A 19913-nucleotide genomic window follows, 5' to 3' on the forward strand; every position below is an offset into this window, starting at 1 on the left:
ATTTTGCCATTCACAAGTAGAGAAGTCCATGGGGAGCAAAAGGGGGTGAGAGACAGGGATGATTTCAGGGGGGAAATGGGGAAAAAAGTTTCAAAGCCAACTGCAGCTCACAACTACAAAAAATACAGGATAATCCCATTATCCGTGCGGGGGGTGGATAATGGGGCATTAGGGCAATGGGAATTTTTTTGGGGGGGGGTAAGTTCCCTAGGCAGCAAAAATTCACCCCAAAAGGGTGGAAAGTAGAGGAAATTGGAGGGGGGATTTGGGTGGTGAAGTGCCCTGTCATGCTTTGTTCCCAGCTGTCCAGCAATGCCCCCAAAATGCTGCAATTTTTATTTTGTTTTTCTGTGAAAAATTGTGGCTTAGTTTGGTTTACAGAAATGAACCAGAAAATGTCTCCCTTACTCCAAATGGCAAGTGGAAATGACTTCAGACATCATTTCTGCCCACCTCCGACCCACCGATACGTGAGTGTTAACCCTTTTTTTGCCATTTCCCCCTGCATATACTGAGGTCGGGTGCCAATTACCCAACCACAGATACGCAAATCAGCAGGTGTCTGGTCAGCAGATAATGGGGTTCTCCTGTAAAAATAAATGTAACTTTATTTATATGGCCAACCTATAAAACGTTGCTCTCTGGGCATGTAGTCTGAGACCCTAGAGCAGGGATCATAATTTATTGTGGCTGGAAATGATGGGAGTGGTCATTCAACAGCTGCTGGAGTGCCAGTTTGCACACCCCTGCCCTAGGGAGATGCAGCCACGTAGACAACCCTGAACTAGGTGCACCAAAGGTCTGATCTCAGCAGCATCATACATTTGTAAAGGAATCAGGTAGCCCCTTGATCGAGATTCCTGTCTGCACATCTTGGGAATGCCAGTCCTTGCAGCTGTTCCATGTGATTGTGAGGGATTTTTTGCCTGAATGCTGCCCCCAAAAGTTCTTTTGTGAGAACTTTCAGTTCAGCGATATATTCAGGACAGATTTGGCAGGATAGTCACCAGTGATGGCCAGTACCAGTGAAGTACTGGTACTGGGGTGGGGAGAAAAATGCAGCTGTGACCTGTTGGCATTCACCAGCCTCGCCCCTCTGCCCCCATCTGTCCCACTGGCATCGGCTGCCATTGTTAGTCACATGTGTTCAGTCATTTGCCTGCTTTCTTTGTGTTCCCGGGATCTTCCCTCCCCCAAATCACACCCTGATGATCATGTGAAAGACCTTTGTGTGTGAGGAGGGCAGACAGCTGAATAAACCAACACAGCTGCACTGCATCTGTTTTGGCCTTAAGAGGACCAGAATGTGACCTCCCCAACATGCACATGCACACGCGCACACACCACCCTTTGTAAGCCACCCTGAGACTTCTGAAATACATTTAGTATACACATGTATTAAAATATAATAGTCGCACAAATGCAACCCGGTAGACCTGGTCCATTCACCCAACTCCCATCAGATTTTACTGGTCACCTTGCAGAAAGGTGGCACTCTCCAGAGACTGTACTAAGACTCACCTGATATAATATTATCCAGCAAAGTGGTGGGCATGCAAAAGATCCCCACCAACAGATCGCTGACCGCAAGGTTCAGGATGAAGAGGTTGGTGACGGTGCGCATGTGTTTGCTCCGCAGGACAATGAAGCAAACCACCCCGTTGCCGATCATGCACAGGAGGAAGATGAGGAGGTAGGAGATGATGAAGACGGTGGCTACAAGCGGCTGATGGAGGTAAAAGCCCACGTAGGAAATGTTGCTCTCCATGAGACAAGAACTTGTATATCCACTGCAATTCCTCACCGGAGGTCCACTGACTGAAGAACCAGGCTCCACATTTTTATCCATCCTAAGCTGAGCTTTACAATAGAAAGAAGACAGTCAGGGGGTGAAATAGCAACTGTAATGCCAGCCAGCCTTCCTGTGAGCCCCTCCTCTTTGTGCTCACTGGCAGACCTGCTGTGATGTCACAGAATTTATTAACATTATTGCCAAAATGAGGAGAGACATGGTCAGAGGAGGCAATTTTCTTCACAAATCCACCCCACCCCCCGCTCACTTTTCAGCTCAGTCCTAATATAGTGTTTTCTGAGATGGTCCACTCTCCAGATATTTTGCTCCACACAGCAACCTTTAAGGTTTGAATAAATCTTGTGATACTTGAGAGTCTTAGTTTTAAATAAGCATGTCGTGCAATAAGTGGAAGCTATCTACCAACCAACTATCAGTTCAGGGTTAGCTGACTGAGCAGAGAGGCACCTTTGAAAGTGGCATTTCCCTTATGTTTAGCAGGAGGAGAGCAGCTGTCCCTATCCAGCCCTAGCACAGCATCTCCTCCAGTGGCTGTTGCTGGTGCCTACCTTGAGTTTCCTTGGAGATTGTGAGCCTTTTTGGGACAAGGCGTCATCTTTATTGATTATTTTTCTATGTCAACCACTTTGAGAACTTTGGTTGAAAAGCAGTAGTAGTTGGGTGAAAGTGCCAGCAACAGATGAACAGTGCAAACTTGGTGACAGAAAACGAAAGGTCAGATTTCCTAGGAGGAGAAAAAAATCCTACAAAAGGTTTAAGGACAGGAGCAGCTGCATATCATTGGCAGGAAGAGGGACAGAGGCAAGGAGCTAGTCAGGCAGGGAAGCCAAAGGCTGAGGGGTGGAAGGCATGGATCCCAGAAACATAGTCATTTAAAGAGCATAGAAACCGACAGAAGGGGGGGCAGGAGTTCCCAATCTTGGATCCCCAGTTGTCGTTTGACTACAACTCCCATCATCCCCAGCCACATGTATATGATTTATACATGCTTTATTGACTCAAGTGCAGTCTTCTTATTACCTTTTTCTCACGGTTGTTGGATCGGTTTTGTTGTGACTTGGATCTGACATTTCAGATCCTGCTACGCCGGCTGCGTGGGAGTTGTAGCCTGACAGCATCTAGAGATGGCAACTCCTGCAACAGGCACTGGATAGAGAACCAGAAAGCTCAGCACAGGTTGAGTGGAAGTAGCAAAAGCCTGGCGGGAAAGAGGGGTGGGACTTATGCAAAGTAAGGGCAGGAGTGGCTGTCTCTTAACAGGAAGGCACTTCAGCTGGACCAGGGCTGCAGAGCTTTGGCCCTTCAACTGTTTTTGAACGGCAGCACCCACCAACCCCAGTCACAGTAGCCAATAGTCTGGAATGATGGGAGTTGTAGTCCAACATCTGCAGGGGGGTGGGCAGGGTTGTGCAGACCGGGAGTGAATGGAACCTGGTGGAATGGTGACTGAATAGCACATGTTGGCATGGTTCAGCTGATGAGAAGGTGAAATGTTCCCCATCTTCACAGCCCCATTTGCAGTTGGTTAAAGGGGAGAAGGGGCTTTTGGAAAAGTTTTTTGGGGTGGGGTGATCCAAAACTTATTGTCAGTGGTAGCAGCAGCACCCCACTGTATTGCACAACCCCCTCCACCAAGATAGGAACATAGGAAGCTGCCATATACTGAGTCAGACCATTGGTCCATCTAGCTCAGTATTGTCTACACAGACTGGCAGCGGCTTCTCCAAGGTTGCAGGTGGGAGTCTCTCTCAGCCCTATCTTGGAGATGCTGCCAGGGAGGGAACTTGGAACCTTCTGCAAGCATGCAGGTGCTTTTTCCCCAGAGCAGCCCCATCCCCTGAGGGGGAATATCTTACAGTGCTCACATGTAGTCTCCCATTCAAATGCAACCAGGGCAGACCCTGCTTAGAGGACAATTCATGCTTGCTAGCACAAGACCAGCTCTCAGTGTCATTCAGAGGAGAATTGGGGTGGGGTGGGGCTAGCAGGAGTGCCATTACCACCACTGTGAAATAGGCACTGGTAGCAAAATCAGATCTGCTTGGAGAGATTTATCTCCCCACCCTCACTGCCACACACCTTTTCCTTCCAAGCTCCCTCAAAATTTTAGGTTGGAGTTTCTAGGATGCAACCCATTTTTTTTATGTTTTAAAGAGCGTTCTTTTTCTCACTGACTTCATGATCCAGGCAATCAAGGATTGTACAACCAGTGTAATGATGTCGCATTTCCATGCAGCAAAGCAGCCTGAGCTATTACAAAGCCAAAGCAGAGAGAAATGTTGACATGCCCACCTGTTCCCATCGCACCCCCGGACTGAATCAAGGCTGTATCACAGTTTCTAGTAATGAGCCCCTGCCAGAGTTCATTCCCCGGACTCAAGGAAATGGGTCATTCGGGCTAGGCTTTTCCTAAGTGCCCTCAAGTAATTGGTGTGATCATAGAGGCCTAGGAAATGCCACTCTGACCACCCTTGCCCCCCTGAGCATGCACAGAAGATGCTAGAATAGACCAAGCATTAAAGTTCTGAGCCTCGAATGAAGTTTCTCTCTATTAATGAGAAAACACCCAGATAAGCCAAGGAACCAAGGACAGATTCCCTGCCACAGAGCAGACTCTTGGATTCAATCAAGTCATGCTGAAAATCAGTGCTCTCCTTCCCCACGCAGTTGTCTCCCTTGGGAGATCAGCTTTTTGTTTTAAGAGAAATGTCGAAGAGAACACCCATAGGAAATGAACGGTAAAGAAATTCCAGAACAGAGCAAACTCCCTATAGAATGCAGTCTTTAGGGTAGAAATACCCCTCTGAGTTAATCACTGATACAGCATTGCCCGCTGTGAGCAGTGGGCTTTTAAAGGTAAAGGGGGGAACTCTCCCCTCCTCACCCCACCACCACGCCATCCCACAGCCTTTTAGGGGACAAAAGGGGAGAACTTCCCACCATCCCGTCACTCCCCCCCCCCGCAGCAGATACTGCAGCCGCTGCCATGCCTTAAAAAATGAAGTAAAGGAGGGAGATTTTCCTCTCCCCACCTCCGCCACAGTACTTGCTTCTTTTTTAAGGGCAGCAAAAGCCTTTTTTCCTATAGGCCGCAACAAGGTTAATGCGCCCCTGCCCAGAACAGTTCTATGTCATGCTGTTCCCAAGGATTGAGATTGCCTTCTTCTTGCTAAGCCACCTAATGGTGCAGCAGAGAAGTAACTTGCCTAGGGAGCAAAAGGATGCTGGTTTGAACCGCCCCCCCGGTATGGGAAACACCTATATTGGGCAACAGCAATATAGGAAGACGCTGAAAGGCATCATCTCATACTGCACAGGAGGAGGCAATGGCAAATCCCTCCTGTATTCTACCAAAGACAACCACAGGGCTCTGTGGGCGCCAGGAGTCAACACCAACTCGACGGCACAACTTTACTTTACCTCTTGCAAACCTGACCACCCACTCCACTGAAAGCCCAGAGAAAGTGCACATTCTGTGAAGGAGTCCTAGAGATTCTCATGCCCACGCATCTCTTAGATGAAATCATTATTTTTCGGCTCTATTCCTTGCAGGCCAAACTTAGTTGCCTGGAGTTTCCTGTCAAGCAGATCTCCCTTATCATCATCCCAACACAAGGCAAAGCTGCAAGATAGGTAAGACTATTCTCTCTCCCCTTTCCCTTCCTCTCTCAGTCCCATTTTCTTGTATCTGCAACACCATCCCCTCCCTCAGCACTAACTATGGGTGTGCAGGGAACTGATTCCAGGAGTTTGGTTTGAATCTGAGCTGAATTCAAACTGGACCACTGGACTGTGAGCCAGTTCAAGTTGAACCGGCCCCCGATTCGGTCCATGGGTCGAACCGGTTCGATTCGGCATGAGGAGCAGCTTGTAAAGAGGAAACCAGTGAGGATTTCACTTTACAAGCAAACCCTGCCTGTCTTCACAAATACTCCTAATGGGAGGCAACGAGATGGCACCTCGACAACAGTGGTGGTGGCTCCTCCAAACTCCAGACTGGGTCTGGCACTCCAGAGTGGCCCGCTTCCAGCCTCCACACATGCACGGAGGCCATATGCGTGATAACACAAATGTACATCATCATCAAATGGCCTCTGTGCATGTGCGGTCGAAACCTGGTGGTGCTGGAGTGCTAGACATGGTCTGGAATTCAGAGCAGCTGCACCGCTGAAATGTCCACTTGCTGCCCCCCATTAGGAGTATTTTCAAAGGGAGGCAGGATTCCCTCCTTTGCTTGTAAAGGGAAATCCTCACCTGATTCCCCTTTACAAGCATGCCTCTTGAATCACCAAACTGGTTCCATTAGAACTGGGGCTGGCCACCCCTTTTGGGGGGGATCCAAACTGGTCAAAATGGCCTCATTCTATTCCAACTGGGTTCAAACGGAAGTGGCTCAGCACATCCCTAGGAGCAACTCTGCTATTCTCACAACATTAACTCCCTAAGGGAAGATCATTAGAAGCATCCTTGCTACGGCGCTAACCATTGCCTTTACTGTAGACACTTACTTTTCTATCAAACCTACCTTAACCTTGCTTTCAAGATATGTTTCTGCACTTTATGGTGCCTTTCTGAGTGCTTTAACACAGCTGTATCCTATCCACGGTCAGCTTTCCCAGTACTTCAGTCTATAATTTGGATGTATGCAGGATTGCATTAAGTCAAGCTGAATTCCCCACCTAAGCCAAAGCAGAGTCACAAAGGTTGGTAACTACCACACTTCAGAGCAAACCTAAATAACTGATCAATTGGTTAATCCCTTCCCTATTTCAGCTCAGCCCTAATACTCTTCTCAGAGATAGCTGATGTATGAACTACATGCAACGGCTTCAATCCTGATAAACCTAACCCCCCCACCCCCCGCCACCCCCGGTTTATAGTTAAGATTCTAGCCTCATGCATGCAGAAAAAAATCATTTTCTATCCCATCTGCAAACTGACAAAAGTATTGTAAACAAGGAGTCAGGCCGAATGAACTTACGGTCTCATCAATTTTTCACACTCCAGATATTAAAGTTCACAGAGCACAATACTTATTCAAGATCTGAGTCAATCTTGACACATCTGAGTATATATTTTAAATAAGAATATTTGCAATTCGAAGACATCTGATTTTGAGATCTTCAAGGCTCATGAAACAGTGTACAAATTGTGCTACTGAGATATAGTTATGCAGGTATTATAACCAGGAAGATTTTTCTGTCATAGTTAGTGCTCTGGGGAAAGCTTGGAATTGCCTCATTCCAAATACAAATTTATTCAGCTCAAAATGCTCAGATGCATTAGGCTCTGAGCATATTTGTCTGGAAGTGTTTTCTGCAGTTCATCATAGAAAACAAGCTTCAGTATTAAATGCAAGATAGATACTTTTAATATTTGAGCTGGGAGCAAGGTGAAGAGAGAGAGAGAGAGAGAGAGAGAGAGAGAGAGAGAGAGAGAGAGAGAGAGAGAGAGAGAGAAGTGCAGCTGCAGCTCATTTGGGCCAAGGAATTGGAACACGGTACTCTGAAAAATGTGCGTATGTACGTGTGGCTTGGAACTTATAAAAATATGTATATAAAAATATGTTAAATGTTTATTAAAATATGTTAAATAAAACAGACTATAAATAAAAATATGTTAAATAAAATAAAATAAAATAAATAAACTTCCCTGATCCATGTGCCCTGTGATCCAGCAGCTAAATAAGAGTCCTGCTGTATCCAGCAGCAGTGTGTAAAAGGAGGTAGAGTTTGAAGTCTAGTTTTTAAAAGAACTGAAAGAAGCTTTTAAAAATTGGCTGTAAGTGGGTGTCCAGTGTCAATTACTTTTAATCCTGACTGCTGTCTTATCTTGTGTATGGCTTCCAGAATCTTGGGTTTTATATGACGGATATTTATATATCACTTTTCAACAAATGTAATCAAAGCCATTTACATAGATATAAATAATGGCTCCCTGTCCCCAAAGGGACAGGTGTCCTCACAATCTAAAAAAGGAAGCATAAGATAGACACAAGCAACAGCCACTGGAGGGATGCTGTGCTGGGGATGGACAGGGCCAGCTGCTCTCCCCCGCTAAATAAAGAGAATCACCACTTTTAAAAGGTGCCTCTTTGTTCAGTTAGCAGGGGGAGGGCAAATGGCCTTATCCATGATGAATCATTTATGATGAATCATTGGGTTTGTCTTTTTTATTTTATTTATTTAATTATTTAAAAATATTTCTATACCACCCAAAACTTGCATCTCTGGGCATTTTTTATGCCTTTATAAGCTGCCAGGTCCATAGCCAGCCTAAGACTTTGGTGGAGGGTCATGAAAATGGGTAGGAGGCTAGGTTTCACCCCTTTAGTTGCTCTCCATCACAATATAGTAGTTTAAAAATTGTTTGTAAAAATGGAGAGGGAAGAGAAACATTTAGTGGGAGAGGGAGAGCTGAACCTGCCCTAGCCAACCCTAGCTATGGGCCTTAAGCCGCAGCGTGTGAGACATATTCTAAATAAATAAATAAATTGGGGGTGTATTTTAAATAAATTAATAAATATAAATACCAGCTCCACTTTGTGAAGTTCATTGGCAACTTCAAAGTCACACTGGAATTAGTGTCTAGGATTCAGCCAATAAACAGATGAAAATTTGCGAGGAGGGATCAGTTAAAAGTGAGAATTGCTCTGTTAGTCCCCTGCTAACAGAGCAAAGAGGTACCTTTTAAAAGTGGCGATTCTTAACGGGCCTCTCCATCCCTAGCACAGCATCCCTCCAGTGGCTGTTGCTGATGTCTGTTTTATGTTGCTTTTTTTCAGATTGGGAGCCCTTTGGGGGAACTATTAAGCTATTTATTTATATCTATGTAAACCACTTTGGGAACTTGGGTTGAAAAGCGGTATATACATATTTGTCATATTCATTGTATAAGGAAATGTGATACAGCACGGCCGACAGTACAGGATGCTGTACAGAAAACCCTTCAGGAAAAGATGAGAATTTTTCTCCAGAAGTTCTCTGAAAAAGCTTGTAAATGCCAAGCAGGGTGTGCATTGAGCCAAGAGGACTTTGAATGAAGATCATGGGGCTCATGAGGGGGCATGGCCTATGCTGAGCAAACATCCTGTCCTCGGGGATTTCCTGAAGGACACCATGACTGTTGTTGCAGAGGATTGTATGTATGCACAGTCCACAGGTATGCTGGCCTGAAGCCTGTGTAGGGCAGGTCTCAACAGATTTTCTTTGAATCTAGGAAAGTTTAGCTTTAAATTTTTCCACAAAAAAAGGAAACTTGGAAAATAATTTGTTTAAATTAACTTGAAACAATTTTAAAATGCACTGATGTGCTTGATATGTTTTTACTCGGATGTTTTAATGCTGTGTTTTAGTGCTGTGTTCACACTTGATTTGTGAGCAATGCAAGATATTCCCCTCAGGGGATGGAGCCGTTCTGGGAAGAGCATCTGAAGTTCCAAGTTCCCTCCCTGGCAGCATCTCCAAGATAGGGCTGAGAGAGACTCCTGCCTGCAACCTTGGAGAAGACACTGCCAGTCTGTGTAGATAATACTGAGCTAGATGGACCACTTGTCTGACTTGCTATACCTGTATGGCAGCTTCCTATGTCTCCATCCCCGCTTTTGCAATTGTAGGTGTGAGTGCCTTCCTGGGTTCTCCAAGATGGGGCTGAGAGAGATTCTTGCCTGCAACCTTGGAGAAGCTGCTGCCAGTCTGTGAAGACAATACTGAGCTAGATAGACCAATGGTCTGACTCAGTATGTGGCTGCTTCCTATGTTCCTAAGCAGTCGCTTCTCTTCCCGAAAGAGCATCACAACTTTAAAAAAACAACATCTTTTCTTCATCCTGTCAGAGGATGCAAAAGGGTGAGGAGTAATAATAAATGGCAGCATGTTTTCACTTAGAATACTGCTAATATTTTAGCTTCAGTCATATTTTACTAATCCTAGCTACAATTTGAAGGGCTTTATTATTATTATTATTATTGCCAGAGGTAGTTTTAAACTGTACTTGAATCAGGTGAATAAGCAGACATCCAGTTGTTGTTAAGGCATCCAAGTAGTGCTTTAAGTACATACTCAGTACAGTATTACCTGTAATACTGGTACTCTCCCCTATAATTCATGTTGCATTTCTGACATGGACAAGTGAAAGACAGTTGCAACAGAGAGACTCTTGTTCACACATGCAATGGCTGTCAGAAGCAGGAGTAAGAGCATGGTGTGCAGAGGGGCTTGCGAATAGCAGCCATGAAGCAGTCTTCTGGCCACCTGGATGGGGAATAAAAAAGAAAGAGTACGGCTTGCCAGTGCCTTCAAACTTCCCTCCCTTAGTGGTCAGTGTGAAATGTCATCACTGAGCAGAAGGGGAAAGGCGATCCAAAGGAGGCAAGGAGAGGTGACCAGCTCAGCAGTCTTCCTTCTCTTTATCTACATTGCTGCCTGTGCTCAGAATCACAGCAAACAGAGAGCAGAACTTTAGCTGGACACATTAAGAGTGCATTTCTAAATACAAAACACATTCATTGGACACCAGTACACACAAATTGCAAAGAGATGCCCATTCACACAAGCTCCTGGATCAGGTTGGATTCTTGAGCATAGTACCAGGATGTCCTACTAAAGTCTCCATCCTTGCTGCACCTTTCATCCCAAAAAATGTCTTAGTGGGCAGCATCGTCCACTTTGGGTCACAAGCATGAAAATTGGCATGACTGTTGAATAATTCAAATATTAAAGGGGAAAAAACTAGCCATATAAAAATCCAAAATGGTGCCTGTATCAAAAGTGGTACCTATATATCTATAGTGTACCTATAGAAAATTACTTTATTGTAATATTCATCACAGACCAGTATGAAATGGGGAAAAATAGCACTCAAATTGTTTGAAATATATTTGATGGAACTGAGCATGAATATTTGCAACAGAACTAATTGACATTAACAATACTTATATTACTACATGGTTCAATTTTTTTACTAGTTCTTAAGAGCATAACTCATATATAAAAGCACTTCAGTGGTGAAACAAACTTAATGAATTAATTAAATAAATGAGATTGGATCCCTTTCTAATCCAAGCATGCACAAGCTACACAGTCCAGGGCAGTCGAGATCACTTTTGAAACATTTACACCTTGCTTTGCAGTCAGCTTTTCATTTCTGCTGCACATTTCATAAGTTCCTTGCAGCGTTCTGAGAAAGGTGGAAGTGTTATCCAAAGGATTTTCCATGTACCATGCTCTTCGTCCATCCCCATTCAGCAAGACTCACTATGTGAGTCCAATGAACGGATGGAAAGCAGTTGTTTGGTCCCATACTATTCTTGCCTGGTATGCAGCCTGCTTTGAGTGCAGTAAGAGGGCATCCTCAGTCAGCAAACAGCCAGAAAGGACTTTTGTTCCCTTGCAAAAAGTTGCAGTCCTGCATCATTTACATACATAGCAATACTACCTCTGTCATATGTGATTACCATAAACCTCTCCAAGATGTGGGGATCTTGGTTTTCAGTCACTGCTGGGCAACGACTTAATTTTGTAAACACACTTGACACATCAAATATATTCTATCCACACCATGCAGATGTCTTGCTTTTGCCATGTAATGATATGGTATCACACTCAGGGAGAGCATGGAAGAAGACTAATTTTTCCAGGCCCTACTGAGTCCACGATTTCACGGACTGGAATCCAATGGTACTTTGTGACTTTCTCAAAAGAAACCCACAGGGTCTGAAAGCCAAGCTGCTTCAGTAATAGAAGAACTGATATGGCGATGACTACAATGTCTGTGCCATTGGCTTTGATTAAAAGATCATTGCAATCCAGTCATGCTACTGCATTTTTGTCATGCACAAATATGCTAGTGTCAGCTCATGTGAGCAAATTACCTGGGCCGATATCCTGGTTGCTTAAGATGTTTTCTCCTTTGTTGCTAGAATCTCTTACAAAGCTTTTCTGGTGGTTTGGTGCGGTGTTGGTTCCTGCTACTCTTTCCCAGAGACCTTTGCCTCAGGCACACCTAGTTAGGGATGTGCAAAACCACTCATGGATGAAATGATTGGACTCAAACCTGGGTGATTCGATCTCTAATCAAGATAGATTAGAGGATGATTACCAGATTCAAGGTCAAATTGAATCACCCTCTATTCAGCAATTCGAGCAACCATTTTGTCCCCAGCAATCTCCATTTTTGTCTCCTCCAAGCTTCTGCCAGGGGTGAATTTTTAATAATTTTATGTGCTGTGGATTTTCAACTGTGATATGACTTTGTCATAGGAAATCCCTATGAGGAGGTTGTTTCACAACAGAGAATCCACACATAAAAATTCCTAAATATTCAGCCCTTTGCCCGATTCCTTTAGGGCAGGCATCCCCAAACTGCAGCCCTCCAGATGTTGCTGAACTACAATTCCCATCACCCCCAGCCACAATATATTGCAGCTGTGGGTGATGGGAATTGTAGTTCAGCAACATCTGGAGGGCCGCAGTTTGGGGATGCCTGCTTTAGGGGTTAGTTGGCAGTTGGCACCCAAGGGGCCCTGCCACCCAACCATTAAAAAAATTTGGGCAAATCAATTAGAATTCAAATCAAATCCATATTGACTCAGATTCGAGGGCAGCAGATTTGAGCTTGAAGTGAGGCATCTGAAGAATCCTGCTTTCCTAGTTCATTAAAGCATTTATAGTTCCCTTTATACAAGCAGAACTTTGGAAAGATTTAGTTGAGTTTATAATAACCCAAGCCTTTTTTTGAAGTATCTAAAGGCAGATATTAATGTCTTTATTAATTAAAGGCATTGATAATTATCAGTGTTCCATGTTCCAGACTGAAATGTTGAAGCCCAATTAATTAATATACAGGAATAATTGTCAGGTATCTAAAAGTGTCTTCTCTTTCTGCTTGTTCTTGAAGGATGGGTGCATCAGTTTTTTTGGGATAAACAGAAATTAAAGTCAGATGATGGCAGCCAATTAAAAATGCACTCAAGTACCAAATGTCAATGGATGTACATAATTATTTATATACCATTTTTCAACAGAAGATTCCAAAGCAGTTTACATAGAGAAATAATAAATATACATAAATAAGATGGATCCCTGTCCCCAACGGGCTCACAGTCTAAAAAGACATAAAACCTGAATGTCATTACTGATTTTTGTCTTGCATTTTCCTTTTTTCTTTTTATATATCCTTTTATTCTTGCTCTGGACCTTATTCAGATAGGCTGTTTGGCTGGATTAGATAGTTTCTGTTTCTTGATGAGACTGATGATAAAATTGTATTTCACTGGTAGATAACAGTTTGTGAAATCTCTTGATGCTACTAGTTTAGAGTTGCACTTTGCTTTCAATTTTTTCTTTTTATCTTTTGTATTTTGGAAAATTTAATAAAATTTATTTTTTTAAAAAAATAGATAAGGTTTCACATGGGATTTGGCATCCCTCTGTGACATGTGAGCATGGTTTCTTGCTAAGCATATGCAGAAACTCCATGGGAAAACCCTATTTGGCTTCCATCAGGAATTCTTAGATGTTTCTCTTTGGAAGAAAGCAAGTTTTTAAATAATTCCAATTTCACTTTTTTGCAAGTCAGTGCCAATCCTACTGATGTGCAGAAACTAGCCGATAAGTTTCACTTGTCTTATAGAAACCGATTTGAAAATTCTCAAGTGGTTACTCTTTTGGAGGAACCCCAGTGTTTGCTTAAAAGGGTTAAATGTACTAAAAACTGAGCCAGAGAAGGACTTGTTCCTCCTTTCCTCTGAGCATTTCCTCCAGCAAGCCTGGGAAAACCACACTTCCAAATGCTCCTGGTACCTGGTTTGCAGCTATATTTTGTATGTTATATTTATATCCCACCTTTCTCCCATCATGGTACTCAAGGTGGTGTCAATGGGGTTCCTAGGCAGTCACACATCGAACCACCAGCCAGACCTTTACCTGCTCTGCTTCCACAAGGTGGCTGTATTGTGCCCCTAGAACTTGCCCTGGGACCATACCACTACGCTCAGAGCCAGATGGGGAGAGGCACAGCCATCCTTTCCATTGCTATGCCAGAGCTACAGACCAGGTAAGTGTGTGCAAGATATTTTGAACAAGATCAGACCCTATTGCACTTCTGACATTACTGGTGCTGATACAACAGTGGGCTTAGAATAAAAGAAGTTATTTTCCAGTTTTTGAAGATGACAGTGATGGGATGTGTTCCTTTCATCAAGTTCAGAATTACACTTAGAAAACTGAATGAATTCTAATATTGGTCTTGCATTTAAGCTCTGGCTCTTAAAAGCCTCTTCCTTTTCATTTTCCCTTACAAGTATATATTATCCCAGAACAAATGGCTTTTGCTCAGATTTCTATTTATTATTCAAGACAGAGCTTTCCCTCCTTTCTCCCATTTCTCCCATGTTCTATAGCCTGCTGCACCTCTCCAAAATAACTTGTGACAGTGCAGCTTAGTAGTTGCAGATAAGAACCATAATTGGCGAGGGCACAGAGGGCAGGTGCATATGTTTTGGAGGCAATGGAAAACGGAATTAATTTAACAAATACTGACAGCCCAGTGATGGGATAAAATTGAATCTTCTAATGCACTCATTTGCCAAGGGCATGTGTTGAATTTCATAATTAAAACTACCTCAGACAGATGCAGGCATGAACAGGGAGATGAAAGTGGAAGCACCAAGACTTAAAAAAATATAATCTGAAGAGCAGAGTTCACAACACTGACCTGCATGTTAACACAGTTTCATGCATCAGCTATGTGCAAGGGCTAAGACTACATGGCCTAGGAAACCGAAATGAAGCAGGAGAATGACTTATTAGTTTCTGCCAAGCCAATAATCTCTTCATTGCTAACATATTCTTCAAAAAACAAAAGCAGTGCCTATGCACATGGACATCACCAGATGGAGTGCACAGAAATCAAATTGATTACATTATTGGTTCAAGGATGTGGAAGAGCTCAGTTACAACAGCAAAGACATGGCCGGGGGCTGGTTGTGGAACAGATCACAAACTGCTCAAGTGCAAGCTCCAAGTCAAGCTAAAGCGGAAAAACAAAGCTATCCAGCTTCCACGATATGATCTTGAGAATGTACCCACCATTTTCAAGGAGAACATCAGGAATTAATTTGAAATTCTGAACCTCATTGATAGGGAACCAGAGGAACTGTGGAATGAAACAAAAGAAGTTGTTAAGTATGAATGCGAAAAGAGGCTGCCAAAGACCAAGAAACAGAAGAAAGCAAAATGGATGTCTGAACAGACAGTGGATATTGCCATGAAGAGGAGAGAAGCCAAAGTCAAGAAAGATAAAGACCTCAGGAAGGAACTTAATAGGGAATTTCAGAAAGCTGTTAGAAAAGACAAGGAGCAGTACTACAATGACATCTGTAAAGACCCCGAGGATGGAAAAAGAAAGGGAAAAACAAGGAAAGTTTTCCAAAAAGATCTCTGAACTCAGGAGGTTCCAACCTCGAACTGGTAAGTTAAGGGATGCCAAAGGACAGATAGTAACTGATTCAGAGAAGATCAAACTGAGATGGAAGGAGTATACTGAAAATCTGTACAGCAGGGATGTCAACATCCAAGATACTCTAGAAGATATTCCCTACTTGCAAGAACCTCTAGTATGGGAAGATGAAGTTAGATCAGCACTCTGGTCATTACCAAGTCGGAAGGCTACAGAAATTGATGGAATATCTACAGAAATATGGCAGGCAACAGAAGAAGAATCAGTCAAGGTTAGAACCCAGGCCTGCACAACATAAGACCCGGGGGCCAGATTCAGCCCACAGGGACTATTTTACTGGCCCTCAGGTATCCTGCAGCAACACAGGAGCTGGAAACTGCCTTATAGCATCATCCTGTACATGCTTTCTCAGAAATATATTCCAAATATGCACAGAACTGTGCCCAGTGAGGCTTACTCCCATGTAAGCATGCCTAGCATTGCCACTGGAAGCAACAACAATTTAGGGAGAGGAGAGGTCTTGGCATTCGTTTGGGGCTGGCGTGTACTTCAGGGGCCCCACTGATTGAGCAAGGACAGGATCTATTCTCTAGCCACTATCCTTGGTGAAAATTATGGGTTCATTGACAGGGGGAATAGATCCACAAGTAACTAATAATATTTTTAATTTTAATGTAACAATGTGCTAAAAAATTTGACCTCAGGCCCTGCACACCAAGTGGTAGATGGTTCCGGCACACCAGGGCATTTGAGTTGTGCAGCCCTGCTCTAACCAAACAATGCCAGCAAATTTAGAGAACACCACAGTGGCCAACAGATTGGAAGAGGTCAATCTACATACCCATTCCAAAGAAAGGAGACTTAACAGACTGCTCAAACCATCACACAATATCCTGAATTTCACATGCTAGCAAAATCATGTTCAGGATCATCCAACACAGATTAGAGCCCTACCTGGAAAGGGAAATGCCAGATGTTCAACCTGGTTTCAGAAAAGGCCGAGGAACAAGAGACATCATTGCTGATGCATGCTGGATAATTGAGAAAGCCAAAGAATACCAGAAAGAAGTCAATATGTGCTTTCTTGACTACAGAAAAGCCTTTGATTGCATCAACCATGTCAAGTTGTGGAATATCCTTAGGAAAATGGGCATCCCAGAACATCTCATTGTTCTCATGAGAAACCTATACACAGGACAGGAAGCCACAGTCCAGACGGAACATGGATAAATAGACTGGTTCCAGATCAGAAAAGGAGTAAGGCAAGGCTGTATACTTTCTCCTTATTTATTCAAGGTATATGCCGAACATATACTGAGAGAAGCTGGACTGGAAGAAGAAGAGCATGGTTTTAAAGTTGGAGGAAGAAACATCACAAACCTGTGCTACACCGATGACACCACTCTGATAGCTGAGAATGTGGATGATCTGCAAGCTCTAGTCAAGGAGCACAGTGAAAAAAATGGGACTACAACTAAATGTAAAGCATACTAAACTAATGACAACAGGTATAGCAACCAGCCTCAGAACTGACAATGAAGACACTGAAGTGGTGGATAGCTTCTGTCTTTTAGGATTGGCCATCAACAGTAAAGGACCCAGCAACCAAGAAAGACGCCACAGACTAGCACTTGGTAGGGTTGCCATGAAGGACTTGGAAAGGATTTTTAGATGCTGTGATGTGTCTACTAAGCTTGTCTACTAGTAGGCCTTCAAAACGTTTCGGCTCGGCGGGGGTTCGGCTCCGGGGGGGGTACGTTAAGGGTGGGGGAGGGTGTACTCACCCCTCCTGCTGCATTTCCCCTGACGGCGCACCATTATTTTTAAGTCCCTCAGGGCGGCAGCGTTCCTCCCTGCCGCCCTGTTTCCCTATTGGCCGGAAGTGGCCAAAGTAGTGACTGCGCATCGCGCGCATGCATGTAGCTACTTTCGCTACATTTGTCCTGTTTTTGTTGAATTGGTTTTATCTTGCTCTTAAATCATCCTGGGATCTTAGGGCAGTATATAAATAACAAAATTTATATGACTTTTGTCATTAATGAAAGTTTAACCACTTGAACAAAGAGTTTACATTTTTAAATGGTTATATACCAGGTTATCTGGCGTGTGTGTGTGAGTGTGTGTGTGTGTGATGAACATTCAAAATATGCCTCAGCTCCTAAGAGACTGAAAACTGCATAGTGCCTCATTTGCATAATATTCGCCTTTAAAAAAAAAAAAAAACAACCCAAACAATATAAATTTTCCTGATGACCTAACTAGCGTGTGATTTGTGATTTCATTTGGCCTATTTATACAATGTTTTTAAAAACCCACGCTCCATATTAATTTTTCCTCACTGTATATCTAAAGTTTTCTAAGAAGCCAAGCAGAATATTAGACTTCTGCTTAGCTCCTTTATTTTCCACCCCACATCTCTGGAAACAAGTAACAGCAGCAGCCAGGGAGTCAAGCTATTAGAAAACTGAGTTCAGTTTTGTTCAGGTTAATCAGTTCTTGGGTTTGGGGTTTTTTTTTTTTAAATGACAACCCAGATCAGACACTAATTTTAAAAGTGAATCAGTAGTTGGTTCCAACACATTTATACAGAAGTCATCCAATTTTTTTGACAGCAACAGAACTCTATACAACTATTACTACTGACCGGAAGACACACACAAAGTGGTAAACCACTTTACCACACAGGACAAAAAGAAAAAGAAAAAGAGAAGAAAACAGCGGTCGACATCTTGACTAAGGCTACATACATGCAGCCAAAAAAAAAAGAAGAGCCTCTTCTATGAAAAGCTTTCCAGCTACTTGTGTGTGTGGGGGGGGGGAGTAATTTCACTGACCTCCCCTTCCACCAGATGTGCCCTGCAACACCCAAACCTATGTTTCTGGAGGCCATGCAACCCTTAGGGTGAGCACTGTAAGATATTCCCCTCAGGGGATGGAGCCGCTCTGGAAAGAGCAGAAGGTTCCAAGTTCCCTCCCTGGCAGCATCTCCAAGATAGGGCTGAGAGGGACTCCTGCCTAAAACCTTGGAGAAGCTGCTGCCAGTCTGTGTAGACAATACTGAGCTAGATGGACCAAAGGTCCGTCTCCGTAAATGGCAGCTTCCTATGTTCCTATATATTTTCAGCTGGTGCAGAGCACTTCCAAGGAAAAGGGAATTTGGTGAAATTCACACATATACAAGATCACCATTCACAGGCAGATTTCATGTAGCACACATGCAGCCTTAGTCAGGATATCAGCTATTGGTCATACAGTTCATGAATGCCCAATTATCTAACCAATTACCACTTTTCTAGTTGAAGGATTCAGTTCCAATTCTTGTTAAGGCAACAGGTTTGGTTGCAGTTCATTGAGAAATGTTTTTGGGGCTCAGGTTTTTGAGTGAGATGGCAGCATCTTCTAGATCCCAATACTTGTGATAACTTGCAAGTCCCTAGGTTTGTGAGAAAGCCTACAAGACATACATAACTTCTTGAGTTGTATTTCTAACACTTGACTTCAAATGTCTCCAAGGCTCCTTTTATATAGAAGGGAAGACATCCGCTCAGTGAGTCTGACAGAGAGTTATGGATTGATTTTCAGAAATAGAAAGCTACAACATGCTTCTATAAAAATATAGACCTCATTTTAAACCAGAATATTTGTAGGAGACGATAATATAATTTTAAAGAGACTTTAAAAAAATTTTTTTAACCATCTCTTGTTTTGCCTGACCAGCTTTGGCCCTCAAACTGTTGAGGGACTACAACTCCCATAATCCCTGATTGTCCACTGTGGCTGGAGATAATGGAAGCTATAGTCCATCAACAGTTTGAGAGCCAAAGCTGGGCAGCTCTTATCTAGATCAGATTCTAAACTCAGCAAGAGAGAGGTGGAGAGGGTCGGGTGGAGAGAGAGTAAATACACTAGGGTTTGGGAGAACATCAGGTCCAAATGGACACAGATTTGCCGGTTGACCAAGAAAAACAGACCCACTCTATTCTCTATCTTTAACAGCAGTTTAAACTACGAACAAAATTCTCTCCTGAGAATTCTGGGCTCAAATCTGGAAGAGTTGGAAAGGCAAAACATCCTCCCAAACTTTTCCCCTGGCTTAACTTCTTCCGATGCCATCTTTTTCTTTTTGGGTGGCTTTGTGTGTTCCTTTTGTGACTGCTGGCTGGCATGTGCCTTTTTTAAATGTATGCAAAGTATTACATTTAGGGGGCAGGCCTTCATTTCCTGGCTGTGGGCTTCCCAAAGGCATCTGGTGGGCCACTGGGGGAAAACAGGATGCTGGACTAGATAGGCTTTTTTCTTCTTATCACAGAGCACATGATGTTATGAAGTTTACAAGTACAATACACCCCCCCACACACACACACACAGAGTCACCCATGCTACATTCGTTTCATATTACACTCATTCCATGAAAGACTGTGGGGATAAAAACCTTCACTGGGTGGAATCTCTGCCTGCCACCCCGCCCAAAAATTGCCAAAATTGCCCTGAATGGCTTAGGTCTGGCTCTTCGGTTTGGCTTCAGTTCTGGTTCACTGAAAGCGCCTCTGAATTGTGGTTTCCCCCCACCTCCTATTCTCCTATTCTTTCTCTTTCAATTTGGGTTCAGATTCAGTTGGATTCCTCAATTTTAATGCTTGCT

At 43.4% G+C, this 19913-nt stretch overlaps 1 protein-coding gene across 7 annotated transcripts in view; it reads right to left on the reverse strand.

Moving 5' to 3' along the window:
• The window catches only part of NPFFR2 (neuropeptide FF receptor 2), a 63331-nt gene that overhangs the window by 12642 nt on the left and 30776 nt on the right, over positions 1-19913 (reverse strand). For 2 of the 7 annotated variants that reach the window (XM_053257046.1, XM_053257047.1), the window contains 3 exons: positions 9889-10065; positions 6339-6492; positions 1522-1860 (listed from right to left, as the gene is read on the reverse strand). In XM_053257046.1, coding sequence (XP_053113021.1) covers positions 1522-1849 — 328 coding nt within the window. In that variant the 5' untranslated portion in view covers positions 1850-1860; positions 6339-6492; positions 9889-10065. Of the gene's footprint in view, positions 1-1521; positions 1861-2833; positions 3001-6338; positions 6493-9888; positions 10066-19913 lie in introns of those variants that run through there. The other 5 variants (XM_053257045.1, XM_053257049.1, XM_053257048.1 and 2 more) reach the window with 4 other exon arrangements.

Source organism: Hemicordylus capensis, chromosome 5, assembly GCF_027244095.1.
Source record: "Hemicordylus capensis ecotype Gifberg chromosome 5, rHemCap1.1.pri, whole genome shotgun sequence".
Taxonomy (NCBI): Eukaryota; Metazoa; Chordata; class Lepidosauria; order Squamata; family Cordylidae; genus Hemicordylus; species Hemicordylus capensis.